At 41.2% G+C, this 24,652-nt stretch overlaps 1 protein-coding gene across 3 annotated transcripts in view; it reads left to right on the forward strand.

Moving 5' to 3' along the window:
• mical2b (microtubule associated monooxygenase, calponin and LIM domain containing 2b) overlaps positions 1–24,652 on the forward strand; it is an 83,900-nt gene that overhangs the window by 40,695 nt on the left and 18,553 nt on the right. The window contains exons 6-26 of one of the 3 annotated variants that reach the window (XM_050073104.1): positions 722–823; positions 1,480–1,635; positions 1,782–1,882; positions 3,497–3,754; positions 3,881–3,996; positions 4,583–4,709; positions 5,148–5,235; positions 9,418–9,565; positions 10,912–11,111; positions 14,810–14,904; positions 15,210–15,278; positions 15,440–15,568; positions 16,634–16,831; positions 16,990–17,271; positions 17,386–17,526; positions 17,885–18,394; positions 22,174–22,275; positions 22,433–22,525; positions 23,532–23,718; positions 23,882–23,955; positions 24,433–24,514. In XM_050073104.1, coding sequence (XP_049929061.1) covers positions 722–823; positions 1,480–1,635; positions 1,782–1,882; positions 3,497–3,754; positions 3,881–3,996; positions 4,583–4,709; positions 5,148–5,235; positions 9,418–9,565; positions 10,912–11,111; positions 14,810–14,904; positions 15,210–15,278; positions 15,440–15,568; positions 16,634–16,831; positions 16,990–17,271; positions 17,386–17,526; positions 17,885–18,394; positions 22,174–22,275; positions 22,433–22,525; positions 23,532–23,718; positions 23,882–23,955; positions 24,433–24,514 — 3,258 coding nt within the window. The remainder of the gene's footprint in view (positions 1–721; positions 824–1,479; positions 1,636–1,781; positions 1,883–3,496; positions 3,755–3,880; positions 3,997–4,582; positions 4,710–5,147; positions 5,236–9,417; positions 9,566–10,911; positions 11,112–14,809; positions 14,905–15,209; positions 15,279–15,439; positions 15,569–16,633; positions 16,832–16,989; positions 17,272–17,385; positions 17,527–17,884; positions 18,395–22,173; positions 22,276–22,432; positions 22,526–23,531; positions 23,719–23,881; positions 23,956–24,432; positions 24,515–24,652) is intronic. The other 2 variants (XM_050073105.1, XM_050073106.1) reach the window with 2 other exon arrangements.

The following is a 24,652-nucleotide window of genomic DNA, read 5'->3' on the forward strand; positions in this document are numbered from 1 at the left end:
AACACTCCAGAGAACATGACATAACCATTTGTCTACTTTAAAATCTCACAGCAAGAAAACTGATGTCCAATTAAATCCACCAGTTTGATTCACGGCAAGCCCGGTTCTCTCACTAATAATCTGAAGCAGACTGCTAAAGATCTTGGCATATTATTTGATGCAAATCTTCGTTCATGCCCAAGTAATAGATATTGTCCAGTCATGTTTCCTTCAACTCAAAAAGATCTCTAAAACCAGATTTTTCTTACCACCTTCGGATTAACACAAGGTCATACATGCTTTTATTTTTTCTCGCCTGGATTACTGTAGTGCACTTCAAGTTGGTATGAGCCAGAGCTCCCTTCACCAACTACAAATGATGCAGAACGCTAACGGAAGAATTTTAACAGCCACTAAGAAATTGATTTTAAAATGATAATGATCACCTTTAAAGCATTAAATGGACTTTCTCCAAATTACATCAAGGATTTATTGACCCCCCCATGTACCCGGGAGTTCCCTTAGATCAGAGCTGATTGTGACTGATGTGATGTGATGTGTGTGGTAATGCGCATGTATACAAGACCGAGTAAAAATGAGGCGACAAGACTGAGACCTTCAAAAAGTTGTCTTCAGGCAAAGACCAGTCTCAAGTACTACAACACTGCCTCATAAACCTTGTGAGGTCAGAAAAACAACATGACAGGAGTGGGCTGAGCTGGTTTGTTGTGTTCTTCCTCAGGTCCTGGGTGGCGAGCAGAAGTCCGACCCTCCAGTCATCCTGTCTCGGACTTTGATTTTGATGTGGTGATTGGAGCCGATGGACGCAAAAACACATTAGATGGTGAGAAAGAAGGAAAACTTGAACTGACAAACCAGAGCAATCCTGTGGGTGTAAATTATAGTGGTTGTTCTGGTTTAAAATGAGTCCTGAGAACAAGTTTGTTCTTGACCTACATTTATTGGACAATTTTACACTGCAGTCAAAGCACTGTTTGTTATTTTTACTGAAAAAGAGGTGGGTGTCGCAAAGCTGCTTTTAGTCACTGGGTCAAGCATTTCCTGTTGACATAGTTTCAAGTGGAAGCTTAATAGCCTGGATGGGGGTCAGCGGTGTGTGTGTGAGTGTGTGTGCTGGTTTATGAAGTGTTTGAGAGCTTTGTTGCATGCTCATCCATGTTTGTGTGTGTGTTTGTGTGTGTGTGGTATATGCATTGTGCATATGTTTGCTGACACATAAAGTTACTGATTACAGAAAAAGTAAACATTCTCTCAGAATAAATGGTCGACTCCATAAGCAGTCTGTCTCCATTACTGCTGGGAAACTCCCTTTTGTGTAGGCCTACTGGAGCCTGGAGGGTCAGCTACTCTTTAAATATTGTTCTTGAATCCAACTTTGACTTTGTACCCATTCTCATATTACTTAAAAATTAGCCATTAATGAAATATTGTTACCAAAGGTTTGATTAATTGCTAAGATTTGTCTTTCTCTTGCGGCAGGATTTGGTCGTAAAGAGTTTCGAGGGAAGCTGGCCATCGCCATCACAGCCAACTTTGTCAACAGGAACACCACAGCAGAGGCTAAAGTGGAGGAAATCAGTGGGGTGGCCTTCATCTTTAACCAGAAGTTCTTTCTGGAACTCAAGGAGGAGACAGGTGAAGTAGAAAAAAAGTGTGGCGCTAGCAACCCATGCTATAAAGACTCACTATGCAGGGCTGTCTGTTTGCTTCTCCCACTCTAATTGCTCCTTCTTACAGCATTTGAAGTGCCATTAGTTAAGTAACCCTGCTGCTGTTTTCAGGAATTGACTTGGAGAACATAGTTTACTACAAAGACAACACCCACTACTTTGTCATGACGGCAAAGAAGCACAGTCTGCTGGACAAAGGAGTCATCATAAATGTGAGTGTACACCCGCATATGTAAATACAGCAGTACAGCCAGTATATTAGTACTGTCAGTGTTGGCCTGGTGTATGCAATACCTTGTACCTGACCTCAACAAAGAGAAAATGCCGTTAACCAGGTGGTCTGATTCTTAATGATTCTCTTGGTGTTATTCTTGCAGTCCCTGCTATTGATATTCTCAAGGCAGGGTAGAGCACTGCCCATCAAATGTCTTGTGTGGTGCTTTTTCCGTAGCTATGATGTTTTCTATCCCGATGCTCTCGATGGTGCAGGAGTAAAAACTCCTCACTAGTTGAGGTGATACCTGAAATTTCCTCCAGTGTTCCTGAATTGCCTTTCTCACCAGTGAGTCAGTATGTAGCACCCAGGTCAGGCCCTCAGTGAGGTGGGCACCAAGGTATTTGAAGCAATCCACCCTTTTCACAGAGGACCTATTGATATTAAGAGGAGCGTAGTTCGTGTGCTGCTTCTTCCCAAAGTTCACTATCATCTTCTTGGTTTTGCTGGCATTCATAAGTAGGTTGTTGTCCTGACACCAGCAGGTCAGATCCTCTACGTCTTTCAGGTAGGCCTTTTCATTCAGGCCCATCAGAGCTGTGTCGTTGTTGGCAAACTTGATGATGGTGTTGGAGTTGGAAGTGGCTACAAAGTCTTGTGTGAGCAGGGAGTATAGTAGGGGACTTATAATGCAGCCCTGGGGTGCTCCGGTGTTAAGGATAAGGTTGGAAGAGGTTAGACAGTATAAATTAGGGTATTATTATTATGACGTTGTGGGTGAAGTATTGTTAAACCTTCCACCCAGAACTTGCCAGGACAATCATCTGAAAATATACACCACACACATGCAGGAAAGCATTAAACAAACTGCTTGAGATTCAGTAGCATACACATGCGGACTGTCTTTTTTTTTTTTTCAGTAACCCACACAGACACACACACACACACACACGCAGGTGTTGAAACCCTGCCTCGCTGTGCCCTCAGTGGTCTCCATCTCATCTTACATTGCCCATTAGTGCAGAGTGATATCTCAATGCGTCAGCTGTGAGGCAGCATGCATACATGTGGCCAAAGCCTCAGAGGCCTCATCAGTGATAATAGCTCACTGATTTAACAAACTGACTAACTTGGTTTTTATCATTATTTCCCCCTTGCAGTGAAACACACCAGTCTAAATTTGTTTTTGATTTCATTTCTGGAGAAATGTGAAACAGTGGTGGTTCACAGGAAGTTTTATGTTGATAAAAACGTGGGACGATGATTCAGGGGAAAGTCACAAGCCAGCTGCTAACTTTGCCTGTCTGCCATTTGTCTGAATTGCAAACAACTGGCTGCTGCTGCTGGAAGCAAAGGATGATAAGATTGGAGTTTTTAGGCTAGAAAACCAAAGGAATTTAGCTTAAAGAGGCTAAAAAGTTCAATAGCGCTGACAGGAACAGCACAGTCAGGTGATAATTTTCTGGGTTTCCTCTAAAAGTGGCCCCTTGAATGTTACACTTGGTCATTTGAGCCATAGTTTACATAAAAGTATTGATCAGTGCAGCTTTAAATCATTTAGTTTAATTCAATGATGTCTGCCTTATACCTTCCTCCCCTCCTCTAAATACAGGACTACATAGAAACGGAGCGCCTGCTGAGCGCTGACAACGTCAACCAGGAATCATTGCTCTCCTACGCCCGTGAGGCAGCCGACTTCGGCACAAATTACCAGCTGCCATCCCTCGACTACGCCATCAACCACTACGGGCAGCCAGATGTAGCCATGTTTGACTTCACCAGCATGTACGCCTCAGAGAACGCCGCCTTGATCAGGGACAAACACGGACATCAGCTCCTGGTCGCACTGGTGGGAGACAGTCTGCTTGAGGTATGAGGTAGCAGTGACAGTGGGTGTTGTTTGTGTGTTGTCAGAGTTGTTTGATACTCTGGCTTCTGCCCTGACTGAGGCTTAGCTTGTGTGCGCTCAAGCTGACATCATGTTCTCTGTTTGCAGCCCTTCTGGCCGATGGGTACAGGTTGTGCTCGGGGTTTTCTGGCAGCCTTTGACAGTGCTTGGATGGTGAGGGGCTGGGCGCAGGGCAAGAGTCCTCTGGAAATACTGGCTGAGAGGTGTGTGGTCTGTTGTCTCTAACTTTAGATAAGCAAGGTAGATTTTCTTTGCATTTCATACAGCTGAAAACAAGTCGATAGCTGTGCCATTGGGAGCAATTTGGGGTTCAGTATCTTGTAATAACAAAGCATGACAACTTGGCAGCTACTGGCCAGACACTTATTACTGCGTATAAATGTTCCCCGCAGGACAAGAGAGGTTGTTGTTGACTCTCTGACCATTTATTACTTTAAAATTATACTTTACTTTTACTAATCAGTTACCAAATAGGCAAATTACCATGACATTTACTTAGGAGATTCATGCTTCACAGAGGATGAACCATATACATGTGCTGTCTTCTAGCTCCTCCGTGCCCTTTAATTGGACGTTCATGCTCCTCAAAGGATGAAAACTATTGTTTATAGTGACCTTATGACCTTTCCTCCTGCTCCGCTGTCAGTCCAAAGTTTGTACTTGTACACAAGAATCATGAAAACGTGAAAGGCAAATTGGCTTACCATCAACTGACCACAAATCTAAAAAAATCTATGAAGCTGCACTGTCTTGAATCTACCAGTTATATCTGTGCTGTTGTCCCTACAGGGAGAGCATCTACCGCCTGCTGCCTCAGACCACCACAGAGAACATCAGTAAAAACTTTGAACAGTACAGCATTGACCCTGCCTCCCGCTACCCCAACCTCAACTCCAGCTGTGTACGCCCACACCAGGTCAGTCCAACACTTATATAATAAGGAAGGAAACTAAGGAAAGCACTTATAGATGTAAGTTGTCAGCATGTTTGTTCAAGACTCCCCTCCACATCCCTGCTATATGTTGAGATTACAAGTGGCTCTATGGCAAATGCAAAAAGGAGCGAGCTCATAGGGCACCCCTGATGGGTGTCCCAATTAACATTTGTAGAGTTGTTAACGATGACTATATTCCTTTATTAGCTCTGCCAGCTAACAACCACATGCAGCTAATGGGGCTCCAAAGAGATTTGTGTCAACTGCAAATCCTCTAAATCCTACTGTTTGCTTTTGCAATGACTAAGTGTCCCTGTGATTTTGTTAAACAATGTTTGATCAAGTTTAAAATAATTTCATATTAATTAATATTTCCCTACATATCTTTGACTTTCTCTCTCTGCCTCTTTGTTCTGTCAGGTGCGTCACCTGTTCATTGATGGCCAACAGGACTGTCATCTGGAAAAAGGAGGACCCACACGTAGATCAGTGAACTTGTCCAGAAGAGGTGAGAATGACTATTCCCCCAAACACAATGTGGTGATTTAGTCCTGATGGCTGTCTGACACATTCAGTGTCATTGTCCATGAAAATATTGAGATTTGAAAATAATGATCTATGAGAAAAAAAAGGTGTGATTTGTGTTAGATGATGTAATGTGGCTTTCCCCACTGGTCCAAGATTTAACTTTGCTCACTTAGTATGTTTGATGTTTGTCTCTATCTAATCTGCTGTCTGAACCTCTATGATATCTAACTATACAGCAAAGTATCTCTGTATGTGTGTATGTATGTGTGTCCTTTGCATTTCTTGAGAACCGTTCATCTGATCTACTTCACACTTGGCAGGTGATTTACTGGAGAACCAAGGACGTACAGTCTCAAATTTGGTGCAATTTGGACATATAACATGTTCAATATTATTAAACTTTAGTGGTGGCAGGGCTTCGGGGCTCTGAGGACTCAGTCGAACATGTTAGTTGTGTATTTTACTGGTGTTTCTGACTGTCATACTAACTTAAAATACTAATAATGTTACCAGCAGCAAAATACCTTGCATGACTTTATAAACAAGGTGGTTATGTTGAAGCGAGCAATTAATTTGCCCGTTAAGAAATGAATACCCTCTACTTAGTCTATTTTATCTATTTGTCAGGGACAGATTTAGTGATTTGGGGGCCACAGACTGTCTCGCTTTACTTTTCACCCTTCTCTAACTGGGATGTTGGTATTGGCAGTGGTAGAAGAAGCAATACTCAGATCCTTTTTTATGAAGTAAAATGATCAACTTTTAAGAGTAAACTGTTAATACCACTCAGTAAAAGTCCAGGATTCAAATTTTTGCATAAAAAAGATGCATTATCAGCATAATATACTTAAAGTTATGTTCTACAATGTTTTCCTTTAAAGCAGAAGTACACAATTAAGTACCATACTGCTGAGTCATTTTAAGTGCTTTTGGGGCATTTTGTAAGTTATGTCAGGGTAAAATAAGTTAGAATAGAGACATAATTTAATATTTTTCATATCTCAACATCATAATAAATCTATAGCTGGTTTTGGCCCAGGTTTATTGCTCAGGACCCTAAAAAAGTGCATCGACGAGTGTGAAGTTGTTTGTATGAGTGTCCAAAATACTCTGCCGTTCTGTACAGGCATGTGTTTGAACAGGCACTGCACTAGTTGGAAAATGAGCCATCAGGCAGTTAGTCAGTGACAAGGTTTACGTGCCGACTGCAACTGGAATCTTGCCAAAATGCAACTTTAAAGTCTGTAAAACTGTTAGTAAAGTTTGATTTTCTTCTTCTGGTTTTTCAGCGTAGATCTTCATTTTAAGACACTAAAATATATCAAAATAAAGATTCAGAAAGCATTTTGGGTTCAGTATGATTGCGAGACAGTGCTGAGCATGTATCAACTGGTTATAGGGATAGTGTGATTTGTGTTCATGCTGCTATAATAACAGACTATAGACGCACTGAATATCTTTAGACAAAGTATTAACAGTCAGGAATGCTGCCAACTACTCAGATGGGACTGTATTCTACTTTCAAAGCTCTCTGTCATGCTGTAATAGTAATCTGATCATCCTATGAGCCACCGCTGAGATTAGATACATCCACAGCCCTATTAACACTGCATTGAAGCATTCGCTGATACCTTTCTAAGTGAAATTAAGACACTCAGCAACTGTTTATAAAACTGTCTCAACTCTAACTCAGCCAGACAGTGTAGCATGACAGCTTAGCTGCTGTAACAAAGGCTGTGCCATTTGAACATGCTGTCTACATCAAACTGGAGTGTACCCCTGAATTAAGTTTACTAGAGAAAAAAGGCTGACATCATAGTGAATGCCTCGCCAGCCTTCACTGAGGGGAAACTTTAGCCTTATCTCAGTCACAGGCTGACACACCTCATCACAGACAATACAGCTGGATAACATTACACCCACATGAGGGTCAAACATGATGCCTCTCACAAACATGTGCTGGCCTGCTCTGCTTTGCTAAACAACAACAGTGTGCAGCTGAATGTTGTCTTCTCTATGATGGAGGTTTCTCTCTGAGAGGAACAAATAATTGTTTAGTCACAAGTTACAGCAGCAGTAATAGATTGTTTCAGGACCCTTAGGGGCAGCAGAATAAGCTGTAAACACAACCTTGACATATTATTACCTGCGCCAAGGAGGTTATGTTTTCGCCGGCGTTGGTCTGTTTGTCTGTTTGTCTGCAAAATAACTCAAAAAGTTCTGAACGGATTTTGATGAAATTTTCTCCGAGTGCTTTTATAGTTTTCTTATGTTATGATGTCATGGTGAAGCTGTAAACAAACAATGCCTTATTGATATTTCCAAAACGATATTAGTGTTAATATGGAGTAGGCATACCAATACCAGTGAAATTCCACAATTCTCGATACCCAATATGATGTCACTGCAAAAAATGAAACCAAAATGATGAAGTCCATGTACTTAGAGGTGCAGGTATACTCCTTTATTAAAAACATTTAAATGAAATTTAAATTTTATAATTATTCCCTGATGACTGGCCTTGAACCCAAAGTACCAGTGTATGTGGCTTCATGAGATTTTGTTGGCGAGGAAACATATATTTATATATAGTCTACAATATATTAACATATTTCTTCTCCATTGTTGTTGCTGCTGTTTAGCACTTGTACATGTCAGATGTGACAGTAGGTCTTTGTGGCAGCCTATTTGTTCCACCCCTTCTCCACTGTTAAACATTTTTCAACTCTCGGCTACCAGAAAAAATGCCAAACGTGCAGTGCTCAGCACAGAATAGAAGCTCAGGGCCTTGTGATGCTGCTGCTACAGTGTTACTATCTGGGCTCCCATTGCAAGGAATTAAAGAGGTATGCTTGCCTCAGAAAAACACACTTTTCTTTTCGACAAGTCGAGGTGGAGCTGTTGCAGCAGCTGCACTTGTCACTGTCTTCCACATGTTCTTCTTCTTCCATGCTGGTAGGCGTTCTTCTTCCTTTAGCATTTAATGACAGACTACAACACCTGAAAGTGTTTATGCTGCTCCTCAGAACAGCAAGACTTGGGAGAACTGGTACTGGAGAAAAACGAGTACCATCCCCTTTTCAGAATTTTGGCATCCACTTGGTACCAAAGTATTGATTTGGAGTAATGTATCTGGCTACCTGTTGAATGAAAGCCCAGTATTCACTCTCCTTTTGGCTCTATTTTGGTCTCCTACTTGAGTAAATTATCTGGCTCTTCAGCTGCCGCTGTTGCTCCAGCTGCTGTTGGGAGAAGGTTGCCTTCAGAAAGCCCATTCCTAGGTACGACTTAGGAAAAAGATTATAGTGTGGGTTAAAGGGCTAGATTTCTGCCAGAAAGAACTTGGTGGTAGAAAGCCCTGAAGACAAACTTCTCCGATGTGTGCTCTTGCTAGTCGTTAACTGCGTCCATCTCTTTTTGGTGCAGGGCAGGTAGTGTACAGTGGGTTTGATAATGGAAACACCTGCTGTCTGCTGTCTCCTGCTGCTTGAAATGAGGTTGATGAGTACGATGTAGCTAAAACTAATGCAGCATTACACCAGCCCTGCACTTACTTCTACAGTCATGAAGGTTATAATGCTCAGTTTTTGTTAAAAATGGTTTTAGAGAGGTGTTGATTCACCTCTGTGTTATTTTGGAGGCTGCAGTCTGTCAAGCTGTTGACGTGTATTGTAATATACTAACAGGTGTTTTCAATATTTTCTCCATCCCATCCATATCAGTGATTGTAGGCTAAATATGAGAAACACCATGACACAAAACAGCACTGCAGCAGCTAGAGCCTCCAAAATTACCATGAAGTTAGATTAACCATGAAGCAAATTTCCATTCCTTCACTCCACAGATTAACCCTGAAATCCTGCCATGAAGTTACAGTTATGCATTTTAAAACACACCACAGCGAATACTGCAGATCTTTTAAGCAGGCTAGTTTGTACCCTGACCTGAATATCTGCTCTGTCTCCGAATTCGCTGCCAAGGTTTCTCTGCTTTAGGCTTGGGAGGTGATTCAAGTCTTTCAAGTCACAAGGCTCAAGTTAAACCAACAAGACACTGGTGTTCAGATGCAGAGTTTTATTGAGTCAATAATGCATTTCGAAGGGCAAATTCCAACCCGACATGACCTTGCTAACGCTATTGTTGATCTCATTGTCTCATGCAGAGTCCGAGGTGCGTCCTGGCAGGCTGCTGACCTGGTGTCAGAAGCAGACTCATGGCTACAGGGGAGTTGACGTAACTAACCTCACATCTTCCTGGAGGAATGGCCTGGCCCTCTGCGCTCTCATACACTGCCAGAGGCCTGAGCTCATGTAAGAACACACACAAAAGCTCACACAATCCAATCAGAAAACACGTGGCAATGTTTGTTATACAGGTCTTGGCAGTTTTCTGTTGGCTTGTGAAGAGTCACCAGTCCAGACTGGCTCTGTTTAAACTGAGCAGCTTAATAATATGAATGAATGAGACAAAATTAATGTCTGGGGAATGAAAGGCACTAGTTCATTTGATTTCCTTGTTTGATGGTGCTGACACTCCATCAAAGTGATTGTAATGAACTTATCCACTGATTAATCTCATTCAATAACCGGCTATCATAAAGTCAACACTGACCCACTTTTTCCAGTCCGCTCACACACAACTGAGAAATCAAATAAAAGTGTCAGAGTGATCAGGGGGAATGACATCATTTCTTTGAGGAGGGCTCATTGTGTAGAATCACACACAAGTCATCTACTGTAAATCTTGTCATAGCAGGTTGCTGTGATTCAAAGACTGATTTGTACTTGAGAGATTATGTTTGCATGGTTGGTGTTTTTTTCCATGGTTCCAGTGTTTACCTGTCAAACAAAGCAGTCTTGAGCTCTGCTAGCAGAGCAGCTCTAAAAATGGGTGGTCAATCCACCAGTCTGACGCATAACACGTTCTTGGTCCTCAGAGGATGAACAGTAATCAATTTGTGATCCCTCAGATACCACAGAAACTACATACATACTTACATGCTAACATGCTAAATATTAGCATTTTACCATGCTAAATGTATGCAAACGAACATGCTAAACAGTCCTCCAACTGTTGCTATGTTAATATGTTAAACGTGCTAACATTACCAGCTGACACGCTAAATGTCAGCCTGTTAACATTAAGCTGCTAGCTATGGCTGACGTAGATATTATGAACAATAAAATGCTCACAAAGTGATCAAAATGATGGGGTGGGGTAGGAAGTAGGGAAGTGGCCATTGGCCCCCACACTTTACGCCCCTGGCTGACAATTGTTTAAGTGGCAGATTGCTGTATTGCAGCGGATGTCATCATAAGATGGTCTCTGGGCTTATTTGATCGTTATTGTGTCTAGTGCTTTTATTGCTGAGCTGACCCGTTCTCTTGTCCAATACGTTTCAATGTACTGTTGACCCTGTGTGAACCTACGTATGACTGAGAAACTGAAACTGAAACTCAAATACTTGAACTTTTCTGCATCACTTTTATTATAAAATCAGATAAAGCAAAATCCCCTTAATATCTTTTCTTTTGCTCTTGTTATCTCACCTCATCATCTCTCTCTTCTGCCAGTGCTGGAAATATGGAGGATGTTTAAAGAAACAATAGAAACTCATACACTAACCTCCCCTCACTTCACTTTTGTTCTTCCTCAGTGACTATGACTCCCTAAACGAGGAGGACGTGGCAGGGAACAACCAGTTGGCGTTTGACTTGGCTGAGCGAGAGTTTGGCATCCAGCCAGTGACGACCGGTAAGGAGATGGCGGCGGAGGCTGAACCAGACAAGCTGCTGATGGTTCTCTACCTCTCCAAGTTCTACGAGGCCTTCAGGAACTCCCCAGGAAACAATAACCGTGAGGCTCCTTCCTGCTTCTGTCACAGATTAAAAACAGTCTTGATCAACTTATTTCGTCAGCTGCTGTGAAGCTCATAAGCATTTACCTTGTACTGAGAGTAAGAATGTGGAAAAATAATAATTTATTCTTTCATAAATTCTAATGTAATGACTACAGCTCAATGGAAAGTTATGTTTTCTGGTTGAAGTGACAGTGAATGATAATGGGATAAGAAATAAGCATTGTGGAGTGAATGACCATGTGGTGTCTCACATGAAATTGTCTACAGTGTCTACATATGAAGAATGAAGAAGTTCAATTTAATGCCCTTCATGACATTTTTACAACATTTGTTTATTGTTTTAGGATGAATCATCTTTTTCTTATTAAAAAAAAATAGGTCAAGTATAGTGCAGAGGTCAATGTCAGGTAGGAATATGTTGGTTTTTAAACATGTGATTACAGAAACAATTAATTTAAGTTTTCTTGGGATTAGACAGTAAGCAGCCACTGTAATGAATCTAACCAGGACTGTATTCTACAAGTAAGGAGATGAAAAAAATGTCATGCAACACAAATAAGGAACCTCAAGGCTGAGGATTTTATTAATGGTCTCATGAAGGCAAACAGTACAAATGCCAGGCTACAACGCTAGCCAGCCAGTGCTAGCTTCCTAATGTTAGTCTGGCAGCTAATGCTAAAATTGTGAGGCAAGCACTAGAGAATAGTTGAGGTTTTTAATGCCCCCACGCCAGCAATAGCTGTGGCAAGAGGCATTATGTTTTTAGGTTGTACGTCCATCCATCTGTCCGTCTGTCTGCCCCATTCTTGTGAATGCAGTATCTCAAGAATGCTTTGAGGTAATTTCCTCAAATTTTAGACCAACATTGACTCGACTCAACAATGAACAGATTCAGTTTCAGTGGCCATGGGTCAAAGGTCAAGGTCACAGTGACCTTGTCTGTCTCATTCTTGTGAACACGATATCTCAAGAACACCATGAGAGAATTTCTTCAAATTTGGCACAAACGTCCACTTGCACTCAAGAATGAACTAATTTGATGCTCAAAAGTCAAGGTCGCCATGACCTCGCAGAACATGTGTTCGGCCACAACATTTTCTGTTCACAAACATTTCACACAAAAGTCTAATAGGGTAAAATGATGAAGTGATGACACTAATCCTGGGTGCCCAACTTCAAACTGTGCCGATTGTTTCGATCTTGTGTGCTGCAGGGGGAAGATGTGTGAAGCATCCATGTTTTCACAGAACTGTAGCTGCAACATGACTGGTTTGCAGAGATACAACTGGGAAGCAGCAATTCTAGTTTGAAGTCTATTTCCTTTGGTCCAGGGCAATTCTGTGTTGGTGGAAAAGGAGTATAAGTGTGCATTTAAAGTGCTGATTGGCTCACAAGTAGAACCTTGTAGAGCCAAGTTTGAGTCTGGAGATAGAACCTTTTTGTTTCCTAAATAAAAAGTCCAAAAACGCATACAAGTTAAAAAATACCCCACATAATGTTAATATGTTTTCACGGAATAAAATGATATGACAAAAATGTCAGATAGAACCTTTTGCTTCCAAGTTGACATTATATTAAGATAATTATTCCTCAGTAGTAGACGTATGAACTGTAGGCTGTGTAATATACGGAACTGGAAACTACAAACACCACTGTAACCATTGCTTCTAAAATGGCCTTTCTCACTTCTCAACCCAAGCTTGACAAAAAGGAAATGGTTAGTTTGCAAACTCACTCCAGTGTATGAAAAAGGGATCCAGCCATACATAACATGTGAATGGGGCAGGGTGTGGGCCGGCTATGCAGTGCACGGTTGGACAGTTTCACCCTAACCACCAAGAAAATGTGTAATACTATACCCAACCAAAAAAAGCTGTGAAAACAGGATCTCCGGTCCTTTATAAACTAACAGAGAGGGAAGACAACTGTAAGACAGTTAAGAGAAGCTAATGGAGGTCACAGTCAGTTTGGTCTTCAAAGTCAGTACATTCTCTTAAAGTATAGACCCAGTAGTATTTGAAATAACTAAGGCTCCGGGACTATTTTACCCGTGAGCTAGTGTTGCACCTCACACAACCGTGGTCAGGTTGGTCCCTGCCAGAGACATGACTGGTATGTGTGCTATGTCTGTGGAAGCCATATCCAGTCACTCTGTGTAACTCTGGAGGCCTTCAGCTCCGGTCACACACCCGCTATAAGCTCCAGCTTCGGCCACGTTTTGCTTCTCGTGCTTTAATGTTAATGTCCCGTGGACCTCTGTGTCACCCACACTGCTGTCACCACGCTGCAACCCACACCTCTTGAGAGGCTGGGAAAATAATTTACCTTCAGTGGACCATTTTACAGTCCATTTGGTGGGAACTTCCTAGCAGACATTCTTGGAGCTTAAGTGTATGATTTGGTTATATTTAGACTGTGACGATGTGTACACTGTGTGCCATTGTGCTAGGATGGCCTTGGGTAATGTAAGTTGTTATGCAAAGTTACATCAGTGGGTTTTAGTTAATTTCTAATGGTCTTTTGATATCTCTAGTCTAAAAATGTACCCTCCTCACGCTGTACTGATTGTATAACTCTTTGTCCACTGTTCTCATGCAGCGAACAGTTCAGCTAAATTTAAGTGTTAGTCTGGTGTTGACGTGGCTGTTAGTGTGCAAACAAATGAGTAATGTGACATTTAAAGGCCCTATAAGACAATTGTTTTTCTCATAATTGCGTCTTTTGGATTATTCTGAAGGTGAAAGCTCTAATAAAATGGCACAATCTTGGTGAAATTAGTGTGGGTGTTCCTGTTAATACCACCACTAGGAGTTGCCAAAGTCAAATATTTTCAACAGTTTGATTCCTCTACATATAGACAAGTTTCCAAGTGACATCATTGTGAGAGGTGCACTCACACAGGGAGCATTAGACAAAGTAGAATGAATTAAAGCTAATGAGAAGATCAATATTAGATGGAGTTTTTGTGCCTTGTGTTTTTGAGTGAAGTTCATGTATCTCTGGTGCTTGTTCACGAGTGAGAGTAAAATGGAGCTTAACATGGATAGGTGGTTTGATGTGGCGTCAGCAGAGATGCAGGCGTTGCGCCAGACCGCTGAAGTGAAGAGGGAGCTAAGCTTGAAGGCAACACACTCGATTTACTGGTCCATCTACACTCCAACCCTCACCTGGTCATGAGCTCTGGGTAGTGACTGAAAGAATAACATTGTGGATAAAAGTGGCTGAAATGAGTTTCCTCTCTATGGTGACTAGGCTCAGCCTAAGAGATAGAGGAGGAGCTCAGGCATCCAGAGGGAGCTTGGAGTAGAGCTGCTACTCATTGGGTCGAAAGGAGCTGGTTGAAGTGGCTTCGGGCATATGATCAGGATGCCTCCTGGGTGCCCCCTAGTAGAGGTTTTATGGGCATGTTCAACTGGAGCTCTAGGGCAGACTCAGAACATGCTGGAGGGATTATATATCTCATCTGGCCTGGGAATGCTGGGGGATCCCCCAGGAGAAGCTGTGTTGTGTGTGTTGTTAACCCCACTGCTGTGAGTGTGTCCTTGACTGTTTGTAAATGGGGAACCTATCTGTGTGGTGTTTATCTTAAAAAGTATCCTACTGAATAACTTTTCAGTGTTGAGTATCTTTATGTGAGATTAAATTGTGTGAAGTAAATTGTTCTGAACATGAATGACTTGTGTTTATATTCCAGGTTCAAGAGAACCTGATGAGAATAGTGAAGGCTATCCGGCTAAAACCAACCACAAAGTGCTGAACCTGCCTCAGTCCAAGAAGAGGATGCCCAGGGTAAAGCAAAATACTGTTACATTCCCTTTTCATTCATCAGCAGTACAGCATTCAGTCACTGAGGTCTTGATTAGATAAGCTAAAGCCAACACAAGAGATCAAAGCATGCTTTTGTAATGAACGTGTTATCTAATCATGAACGCAAGCCGTCCATCTGCACGATGATTAGAGGGATTCTTGATGTTTTAGTGTGCAGTTTCAGCTTTTATACTAATAACAATCTTAGTGGCTCTTTGTTGATGTGAACATGGAGGATGGAAACCTCACGATTCAACTTATCTTAATTGTAATGTCTACTCTCGCAGGATGACAGCAAACCGGACGAGGATTCTGTTAGCAAGAGACAGCGAAAGGGCAACCACTACCTCACAGAGGTAGGTCCAACAGGAGAGCTAAAATATTCCAGTTAAAATTTCTAAACATTAGTTATAATCATTGTCAAAAGTGACAGATATATGATAAAGTGTGTGCCTCAAATTGATCCCACTCCCTGCTTCTTCTTTTTTTCTCTCACCTCTGCAATACATGGCATCAGTTGTCTTGTCACAGTGTGCCCCCTGCTGGTGAGGATGGGGAGCTGCGTGAGAACAAAGTCCGCTCCATGGCAACTCAGCTGCTGGCCAAGTTTGAGGAGAACTCCTCGACTGCAAAGATTCGTCCGAAGGTGAGAGGCGGCAAGCCTGATTACTGTCCCATATAATACTGGTGTATTCTATCATGTATGTGATTTTTTTTTTTTTTTTTACGTAAAGAAAAGGTTTTGCTCTCCGTTCCTCGTCCCATTTATAAGTTTCATCGAGAGTTGAGGAATCCACTCTCACTGCAGTTGAGTAACTTTAGCATGGATGCAAATAAATTTAATTTGAATAAGCTACTGAATACCTTATTTATCTACCTAAATGTTTGAAGTTTATTATTTTTATTTTTTTCTATTTAGTTAGTTTGAATATGTGGGCCACTGAGATTTTTTTTTAAATTAATGAATCAAATATTTCTAAATAGGGGATTTTCAGAGCACCATAAATGTAGAAAGTAAAATATTTCAATGCTATGAATTCAGTGGCATCTGCATTTCAACACTGAGTACACAGTAGTGGTTAAATGTGATAATTAAATATTAAATTGCTTATAAGATTAAAATGATTATGGCTGCTGTTTGCTTCCATACTCAAGTTTCAGTAGATGTAATCACAGAGCCCTACTCAAAGCACACTGCTTGCAGGTGTGTGTCAATACAGCTTACTGATTAATAAATATTCCCTATTCAGAAATCAACAAAAGTAATAATAATGCAGGGTTTCCACATGTTTTTAAATGAAATTTCAAAACTTTTCCATCATTTTTCTGTAAACCTCCCACAGGAACTATGCATGACTGATATTTTCTAAAATAATATTTTTTAAAAATCTCACATACCCTCTGCAGTACTGCAAAATACCCCAAGGGCTATATGTACTCTCATTTGAGAAACACTGGTCTTAGACAGATATGGTTGCAAAAACGTAACATAGAATATGGACTGGAAGGCCTTTGTCTTGATGCCTACATCCAACATCCATTTACATCCAAATCACTGCCACTGTATTGACTGTTATTCTGTTGCAAACGTTGCTCAATACCTGTATTTTATTGCCAAATTATGTGTCATGTATGCTCAGTCTTTCATACTTTTTCCTTTCCTTTTTTTTACTGTCCCTTTTCCTTTCCTTTTCTCTGCTGCTTGCGTCAGTCTGACGAGGACCCATCCAATCCCTCCTTTTCTCCTTCTCTGTCTCCTTTCACGACCCCACCTCCTCTCTCAGAGGATGAGGATGAGGATGAGGAAGAGGAGGATGAGGACCTGGAGGAGATAGACAACCCCAGTTTTGCAAAGCCTAAGAATGTCCCCCCTCCTCCTCCTCTGCCTCCCTCTCGCCCTAAGTGGCAGGTACACGTCCCTCTGAAATCTTCTCACCTTTTTCTGTTGTAAATGAGAGTGGATGGGTTATATTATTTATTAACAGCTATTTGTGGCTCTGTATGTATAACTGTAAACCCACACTCTCTTGTTTCCTATTGCTCCCTGTCTCTTCTTCCTGTTTCCAGCCCTCCATCTACCTCCGCTTACTGGAGAATCCCAGCGCTGTGGCTCAGCAAAACACTTTCCTCTATTCCCCCAAATCTCCTCACCCTCAGAGCGGCTACAGTCGCTCTCCTTCGCCCACACACTTTAAGAGCCCTCCCCATTCACCAAGCCCTAATGTTACTGAGCATTACTATCCAGAACGCACCTCTCCTGACCTGACAGCCAGATATTTCTCTGCTTCTTCTCTGTCTGCTTCGGATATCGATTATTCCTCTGAGAGGTCAGAGGAGTCAACGCAGCAGGTGATTTTCAGGCCACTTCTGTACAATGTTCTTCATCACAACTTTTACAAACAATGTGGTTACAGCTAATTTTTGCTCTCTTCTGATTTTCACCACCACCCGCTGTATGTGCAGAGCAAAGCGCAGAAACTGTCCACTAAAGAGTTTAGTGGGAGGAGCATAAAGGAGAGAGCCGCCCTCCTCTCCTCCATGTTTCCTGTGTCCATACGAATCAAATCTCTTCCTGCTCCTCTCTCTCCTCTGTCTGAATCACAGGTTGTGTATTGCACCAACCACTTTTTCATGCTTGACCAATGTCATAGTTGAGACAACTGCATGTTCACAATAACAGCATGCATGTTAGTTCTTAAACTTTTCTGATGAATCCTAAAAAATACTTGATAATAAAGTTTTTGAAATTCCACAACTTGAAACTGAATGTTCAAAACCCAAACTTCTACAGCCTCATAAAAACTGTGTACATTTTACTTTGTAGAAAAGCATCCAAACTGATTTTACTCTCACTGACTTGGCCATGTGAAATTCACTGAACTTTTATTCTGATGTGATCAAGTTATTTTCTCTCCAGTTGCACCCTTCTTTTCTACTCAGTCTTCTGTCTGTTCTTCTGTAGGCGGAACTATCGACCTCTTCTCCTCCGTCCTCGTCCCCACCTCCTCCTGCTTCTGTATCTAAGAGCTCCTCAGTCTATTCTGTAGTCCACCCTGTCCCTGACCCCACTGCCCAGGCTGGTTTCTCCCCTGTTTCTCTGTACACTGCTGGGCACAAGGACAAGATACAGAAAGACTCCTCTGCTCCCTCGTCTTACACTGCCTCTGAAAAACCAGAGCATATCTCTTCTCTTCTTGTTGATTCCTCCTCAAGCAACAATAAAACCTTTGCTGCACCTTCTTCAGCTTGCTTTGATGAGAGCCAGGAGATCTCCTCTCCCCTCTCTGATTTTATCTGTGAAAATGGACACAGCAGCTCACCTCCCCATCCAGTTTCTTTACTGCACAAGGAACACTATGAGAGGATGTATGAGAACTCCTCAAATAATCTGGAAAGTGAGCAAGAGAAGGTCCATGAAACCGCTCAGGAGGCATTTGATGATAAGAAGTTAGCCAAAAATTATCAGATGAAGGTAACAGTTTCTTTATTCATAATAGCCCTCAAGTCAAGCACTGATAATCTGTAGATCTCCAGTAAATGTATCCTTCTTCCAGAGGTTCCCAGATTTTATTCTATTGTTTTTCTACTTGTGTCTTGCATACAGATATGCTCAGCCCACATGGTTGTAGAAACCCGATCCAGAGCGCAGCACATAACATTTTCAAATGATATTTCATAAGCTCCAAAATTAGATATTATTATAATTTAAACCCCCTTGTCTACAGCAAAATTAAGAATTTTCTTACATATATAGGTGTAATTTAAAAGAGAAAACAAAACAAATTGATAAAAATTCATATTCTCTTTTTTCTTTAGCCTTTTAGACAAAGTTAGCTAACATTGAAATAACAATTCCAGCGAGACCTGCTGACCAGTGGCACTAAATGACATGAAAAAGGACCTCTTTAGGACCTCATAACTTGTATAACACATAAAACAATGTTGTTGAGCTAGCACTCAGGGGGGATTTGGTTCTTAAAGAGGGCATTAACCTGTTGGAAATATACAGCAGTGATGGCATTGTTGGTCATTTTCTCCCCCCAGGAAATGATTCTTGGCCTGACTGCTAAGTAGGCAGAAATACTGTGCCACAGCTCCACAGCTCTACAACAGCTCTGCACTGCACTGAGATTTATGTTGCAGGAAGTGTTTTGTATTGTCACACTTTTCACTGACTGTGGCCAGTAAAATGTTCAGCCCAAGTGCCAGTATAAATGTTGGCATTGTGCAAACCACGGACATGTAACATTTGTACATTATTATGTAGCGGATATGTTGAAACATAATGTTTCTTTTGCATTTCAACAATGCTTTGGTCAACATGTGGTTATTTATTTATTTATTTAAGTTAGAAGGGACAGTGCACATTAATGAACATTTGCAGGTAAATATGACGAATTATAGTCCCAGGCTAATTTTCATTCGTAGTCCCGTGGCAGGTTGATTTTACAGAGTAGTAAAAACGTTAGAAGATAGGAAAGGAAGAAAAACATGTGTTAGTGAATACATTAGATCATCGAGGACAAAAGGAGAAAAAAAATACATACCTTATAAGAGAAAACATAACAACATGGTTTACAAACATCAAGAACTGGGGCCATTGAATTGAATGTCTGTCCAGTCCAGTGTATGAAATTGAGTCCAGATAAAGTGCTATGTGCTGTGGTTATTGCATGATGCCCATAATTACTAATTACGTTAATTACGTATTTCATCTAAAGTGCAGATGCTCATGCTGACATGAATATATAAACGCCAACAGTCATGAAGTACAATTTGAGTCCATATAAAATACTCTACGTTTAAATTATTGCACAATGCCCATGTTGATATTAAAAAAAAGACAATAAACAGTAATTAATTGAGTCCACATAGAATTCAATATCGGAGTTTTTGCACAATGCCCATAAACCACAATTTTCAAGTATTTCCACTATAAGTGCTAGTGCTGATACATAGTTATCAATATCAACCAACAGTCACATTTCACAAAGTGCTAAGTGCAGGTGATATTGCACTATGTCCATGAAGTGCTACATGCTGGTATTTGAGTGAAGGATATACTACCTATGATTACATATCTGATTATTTCTGAGCCACACTTTTAAGTGACCCTTGAAAATAGCAAAGCTGGAGCTTTCTCTGATTGAGGGTGGTAAGGTGTTCCATAAAGTGCTTCCTCTGAAAGACAGAGCATTTTGACCAAAGGTGGTACGTCTCAGTGGCACCTCGCAGTCTCTAGTAGTTCGAGTTGAGGAGTTATCGATTGTCATTTGTTTAATGTGTTCACAGGCCACTCTGAATTTTTGGAAATTTTCAAAGTTTAGTAGCTTGTACTTTGGAAGGATGGCACAGTGATGATATGTTAATTGCTTTTTGTCCAGGATTTTTATCACTTTTTTTATAGAGAGATTCAATTGGCTGACGTGGCTGTTAGTGTGCAAACAAATGAGTAATGTGACATTTAAAGGCCCTACAAGACAATTGTTTTTCTCATAATTGCGTCTTTTGGATTATTCTGAAGGTGAAAGCTCTAATAAAATGGCACAATCTTGGTGAAATTAGTGTGGGTGTTCCTGTTAATACCACCACTAGGAGTTGCCAAAGTCAAATATTTTCAACAGTTTGATTCCTCTACATATAGACAAGTTTCCAAGTGACATCATTGTGAGAGGTGCACTCACACAGGGAGCATTAGACAAAGTAGAATGAATTAAAGCTAATGAGAAGATCAATATTAGATGGAGTTTTTGTGCCTTGTGTTTTTGAGTGAAGTTCATGTATCTCTGGTGCTTGTTCACGAGTGAGGGTAAAATGGAGCTTGACATGGATAGGTGGTTTGATGTGGCGTCAGCAGAGATGCAGGCGTTGCGCCAGACCACTGTAGTGACATGTGGTTATGTTGAGGCACAAAAATTACTTAGTTATGTTTAGGAAAAGATCATGTTTTGGTTTAAAATAACTGATGTTTGTGGCACAAAAGCTGCTAGAAACACAGTGATGGCTCACTAAAAACACCTGCTTTTGGTGGCACAATTCAAGCTGGAAATATAGCAATGGCTCGCTGAAAAAATGCACTGTGTTTGGTGCAATTGCCGCTGGAAATGCAACAGTGGCTCGCTAAAGAACACCCACTTTTGGTAGCACAATTTCCGCTGGAAATGCAGTGATGGCTGGCTAGAAAATACCCACTTTTGGTAGCACAGTCGCAGCTGGAAACACAGTGATGGCTCACTAAACAACACCTGCTTTTGGTGGCATAGTTGACGATGGAAACGCAGCCATGGTGCGCTAAAAGCAGCTTTTGGTGCCACAATAGTTGCTGGGAAAGCAGTGATGGTTTGCTTAAAAACAACCACTTTTGGTGGCACTATTGCTACTAAAAACATGCTGTTTGTTGGTGTTCAACAGTGGTCTGCAGCTTGAAAGCTGATGCGCCTTGGTGTCACACCATCCACCATTCCCTCCACCTCTTGAGGGCTTATATATGTAATCAAATGACACTGTCAAAACGTTGATATGGAAGGTACATTTTTTTTTACAAATGTAACATATCTGTGGTTTGCAGCAACGTACAGTGGCAACATTTTCTTCTGCTGACTGGGCTGAAATGTCTTCTAATGGCTGAATTATTCCAAAAGCAAAACATTTTCTGCTAGAGTGAAGGGAGCTGGGTGGTTTGATGCAGTTATTGTCAGCCTTGTTTTTTTAGTTTGAACAAGTCTTAGTTTACTGAGAAATTATTCAATGAACCCTACTTACCTTAGCCAAGAACTAGTTTTGTGCATCAGATGAATTTAGATGTCTATCTTAAGTCTTTGTGAAACAAGGCCCAGAATATTTTTGAGTTTTGTGAAGACATTTCATAAGAACTTTACTTTTTTAAACTTAATTTCACAAGTATGTGTTATTCCTGTACCAAAACACAGTGTAACAGTTTTCTCCGGAAGCTACAAACATCCACAGTACATCACTGGGATGTAAAATCAAGTTAAAAAGTCTGGTATGTAGCGTTGCAAGAAAAATGTATGGCTGTGATAACTTCACACAGCATTTATTATCAATAGAGTAATCTCACATATTTCTGTTTTATCTTTATTGTGTTCACATATTTCTAATTCCCAGCTTCAGGAGGAGTTGATGGTACATTAAAAAAAAGGATTCTTTATTGTTGTTGCCACTCTGTGTTAATATGACACGTATGAACTGTGTATCACTGCACAACTGATGTTCATTCTGGTGTTCATTTAGTGCAATGGGAGCTGCACTCTTGAGAAGCCTAGAAGAATCACTCAAAAGTCAATTGTTCGCTCTGAGAGTTGTCCTACTGGAGCTCCTAGTTATATTAAGGAGGTATTAGTCATTACCTGCACTTCCATAAACTCAAAGTAAATCATACATTTCCTGCTTTTCCATCTGTCTTCTTTCTAACTCCTGTCTGTGGTTTCTTATTCCTTCTTTCATTTACCTCCATCTCTTTGCACCTGTGTTTCCCTGGTGTTAATGTTAGCGAACAGTTGGAAAAGTGTCATCAGCCATAGACGCTAAAGCTCAGATGCTGGCCATCCTGTACGAGACAGACCACAGGCCCAATGCCACGCCGGTAAGATGCATGTGGGTGTTGCAGAGACAGATCTAACCCACAGCTCAGGGTCTTTTGTTGTTTTTTTAAAAAAGAATTACAATACAGCTGACATGTTAAACTAGTAACAGCATCATTAAGAAGAGATGTCATTACTGAATTACTGAGTGTGATTAAAATGCATTTTGGGCTCTGAAGGCTGAAGGGGTAAATGGGTTCTGCTCTGCCTTCATGAGGGGAAAACAACAAAGCAGCTAATGTGTTTGCAGCAGCGTGAGATGGTTTCACACCACAGAGAAATGAGATAAAGCTTCAGAGGACTGACTGTGTCTGCATATTGATAGCTTGTTCGTCTCGCTCTCGTAAACGCGATATCTCAAGACCACCTTGAGAGGTTGTTTCTTCAGATTTGGCACAAACATTCACTTGGAATCAGTGATAAACTGAATAGAATTTGGTGGTCAAAGGTCATTGCGACCTCACAAAACGTGTTTTCGGCCATAACTCAAGAATTCGTACGCTGGTTGAATGATGAAGTGATAACATTATATATCCAAAAGATGAAAGATCAACTTCACTGTGACACCATAATGTTCTGCAGATACACTTCTCTGTTAATCATTCAACACCATATCTCAGGAACAGAAGGGGAGACATTTGGTCAGATACTGAACTAGTGACACTAATCTTGGGTGCCCATCTTGAGAATGGGTTTAGATCTTCTGTGCTGCTGAGTTAAAGATGTGTGTTAACCATTCGTGTTTTAGAATATGTAGCTTCTTTGCAGCAGCATCCATATTTGAAACATCCTCTGCTGCATAGAAAAAGCTGTGAATCATTTTTATGGCACTAATTTCCAACAATTTCTATGATGGGTGCCACTGCTGTGAACAGTTCACCATCTCACGCTGTGATTAACTTTTGTGTACTTGCAGGAATCTCAGGAATAATCAACACCCCTAAAAAACTTGGCTTGAAGGCAGCATGTAACATCTCTGTAACCTTGTCCTGGTCTTCTTCCTCTCAGTGTGTGGTACGGAAGGACTTCCCTCCTGGACTCGGCGGCAGCGACATCTGCCATTTCTGCACCAAGCGTGTGTACGTGATGGAGAGACTGAGCGCTGAGGGCTACTTCTTCCACCGCGAGTGTTTCCGCTGTGACGTCTGTAACAGCACGCTCCGTCTGGGAGGGCACATCTTTGACTCACAGGACAGTACGTTTGATTCACTGTTACTATGGATGTTTTCACCTCATCTGGGGACGTCTTTAAATCATTTCAAATTTGGAAATGCATTGTCTCATTGTGTCTTTTTAAGGATTTTTTTTATTGTACACAAGCTTTATGGATTTGTGATTTTTGTGTGCTTCCTTTACAGGAAAGTTCTATTGCAAGATGCATTATACCCAGCGTCAATCCAGCACTCACATGGGGAGGTTCAGAAGGAGAATGGTAAGGAACACTGCAGTGGTTACATACAAGAAACAAAGCTTTTTAAAAAAAAGAAAATGCAGTGTAACCCCAGCAAACAGTGGTCGGATGGTGACATTGTGTCCCTGACCAAAAGTGATAGCCTTGATTTGAACTTGTTTCAATCTGTTGAACAGATGCTCAGCGGGATCTCTGTGCCAAGTATGTCTTTAATGATCATAGACTCAGGGTAATCACAGTTATTTTTTTTACTGTAGTCCCACTTGTAGGATTGCTTATTCCTGATACCAAAAGTGAATACACAAGTTGTTTTTTGACTTCAAATTATGGTACCTACCAAGGCTGGTGAAGTTTGGATGACATTGAGAAGATCAGAGGTTAAATAAAATGGTGGAAGTAGCAGAAGTGTCATCTTAATAATTTGTGTGAAAACCAAATGTCTGATCACATCACTGGACATCACTCTGATGTAGTTTCTGTGGATCTTGATTTGTGTAGGAAGACCAAAACCGCGTCACATCCTCAGCGTTGGATGGTGGGAGCTACTCAGCGACGGGCAGCGTCCAGATCCAACCACCAGGTACCCTGGTTTCCTTGCTTAGGCGAGGCCTGAGCTGGCCGAGGCGTGCTAGCCGGGCTGTGTGTGTGTTGCCTCGACAGCTGTTGGGAAGTGTGCGTGAGTCTTTTACAGCTGTGCGGTCCCACGTCAGGAGCTACT

This window comes from Epinephelus moara, chromosome 20 (assembly GCF_006386435.1).
Source record: "Epinephelus moara isolate mb chromosome 20, YSFRI_EMoa_1.0, whole genome shotgun sequence".
In the NCBI taxonomy this organism is placed as follows: domain Eukaryota; kingdom Metazoa; phylum Chordata; class Actinopteri; order Perciformes; family Serranidae; genus Epinephelus; species Epinephelus moara.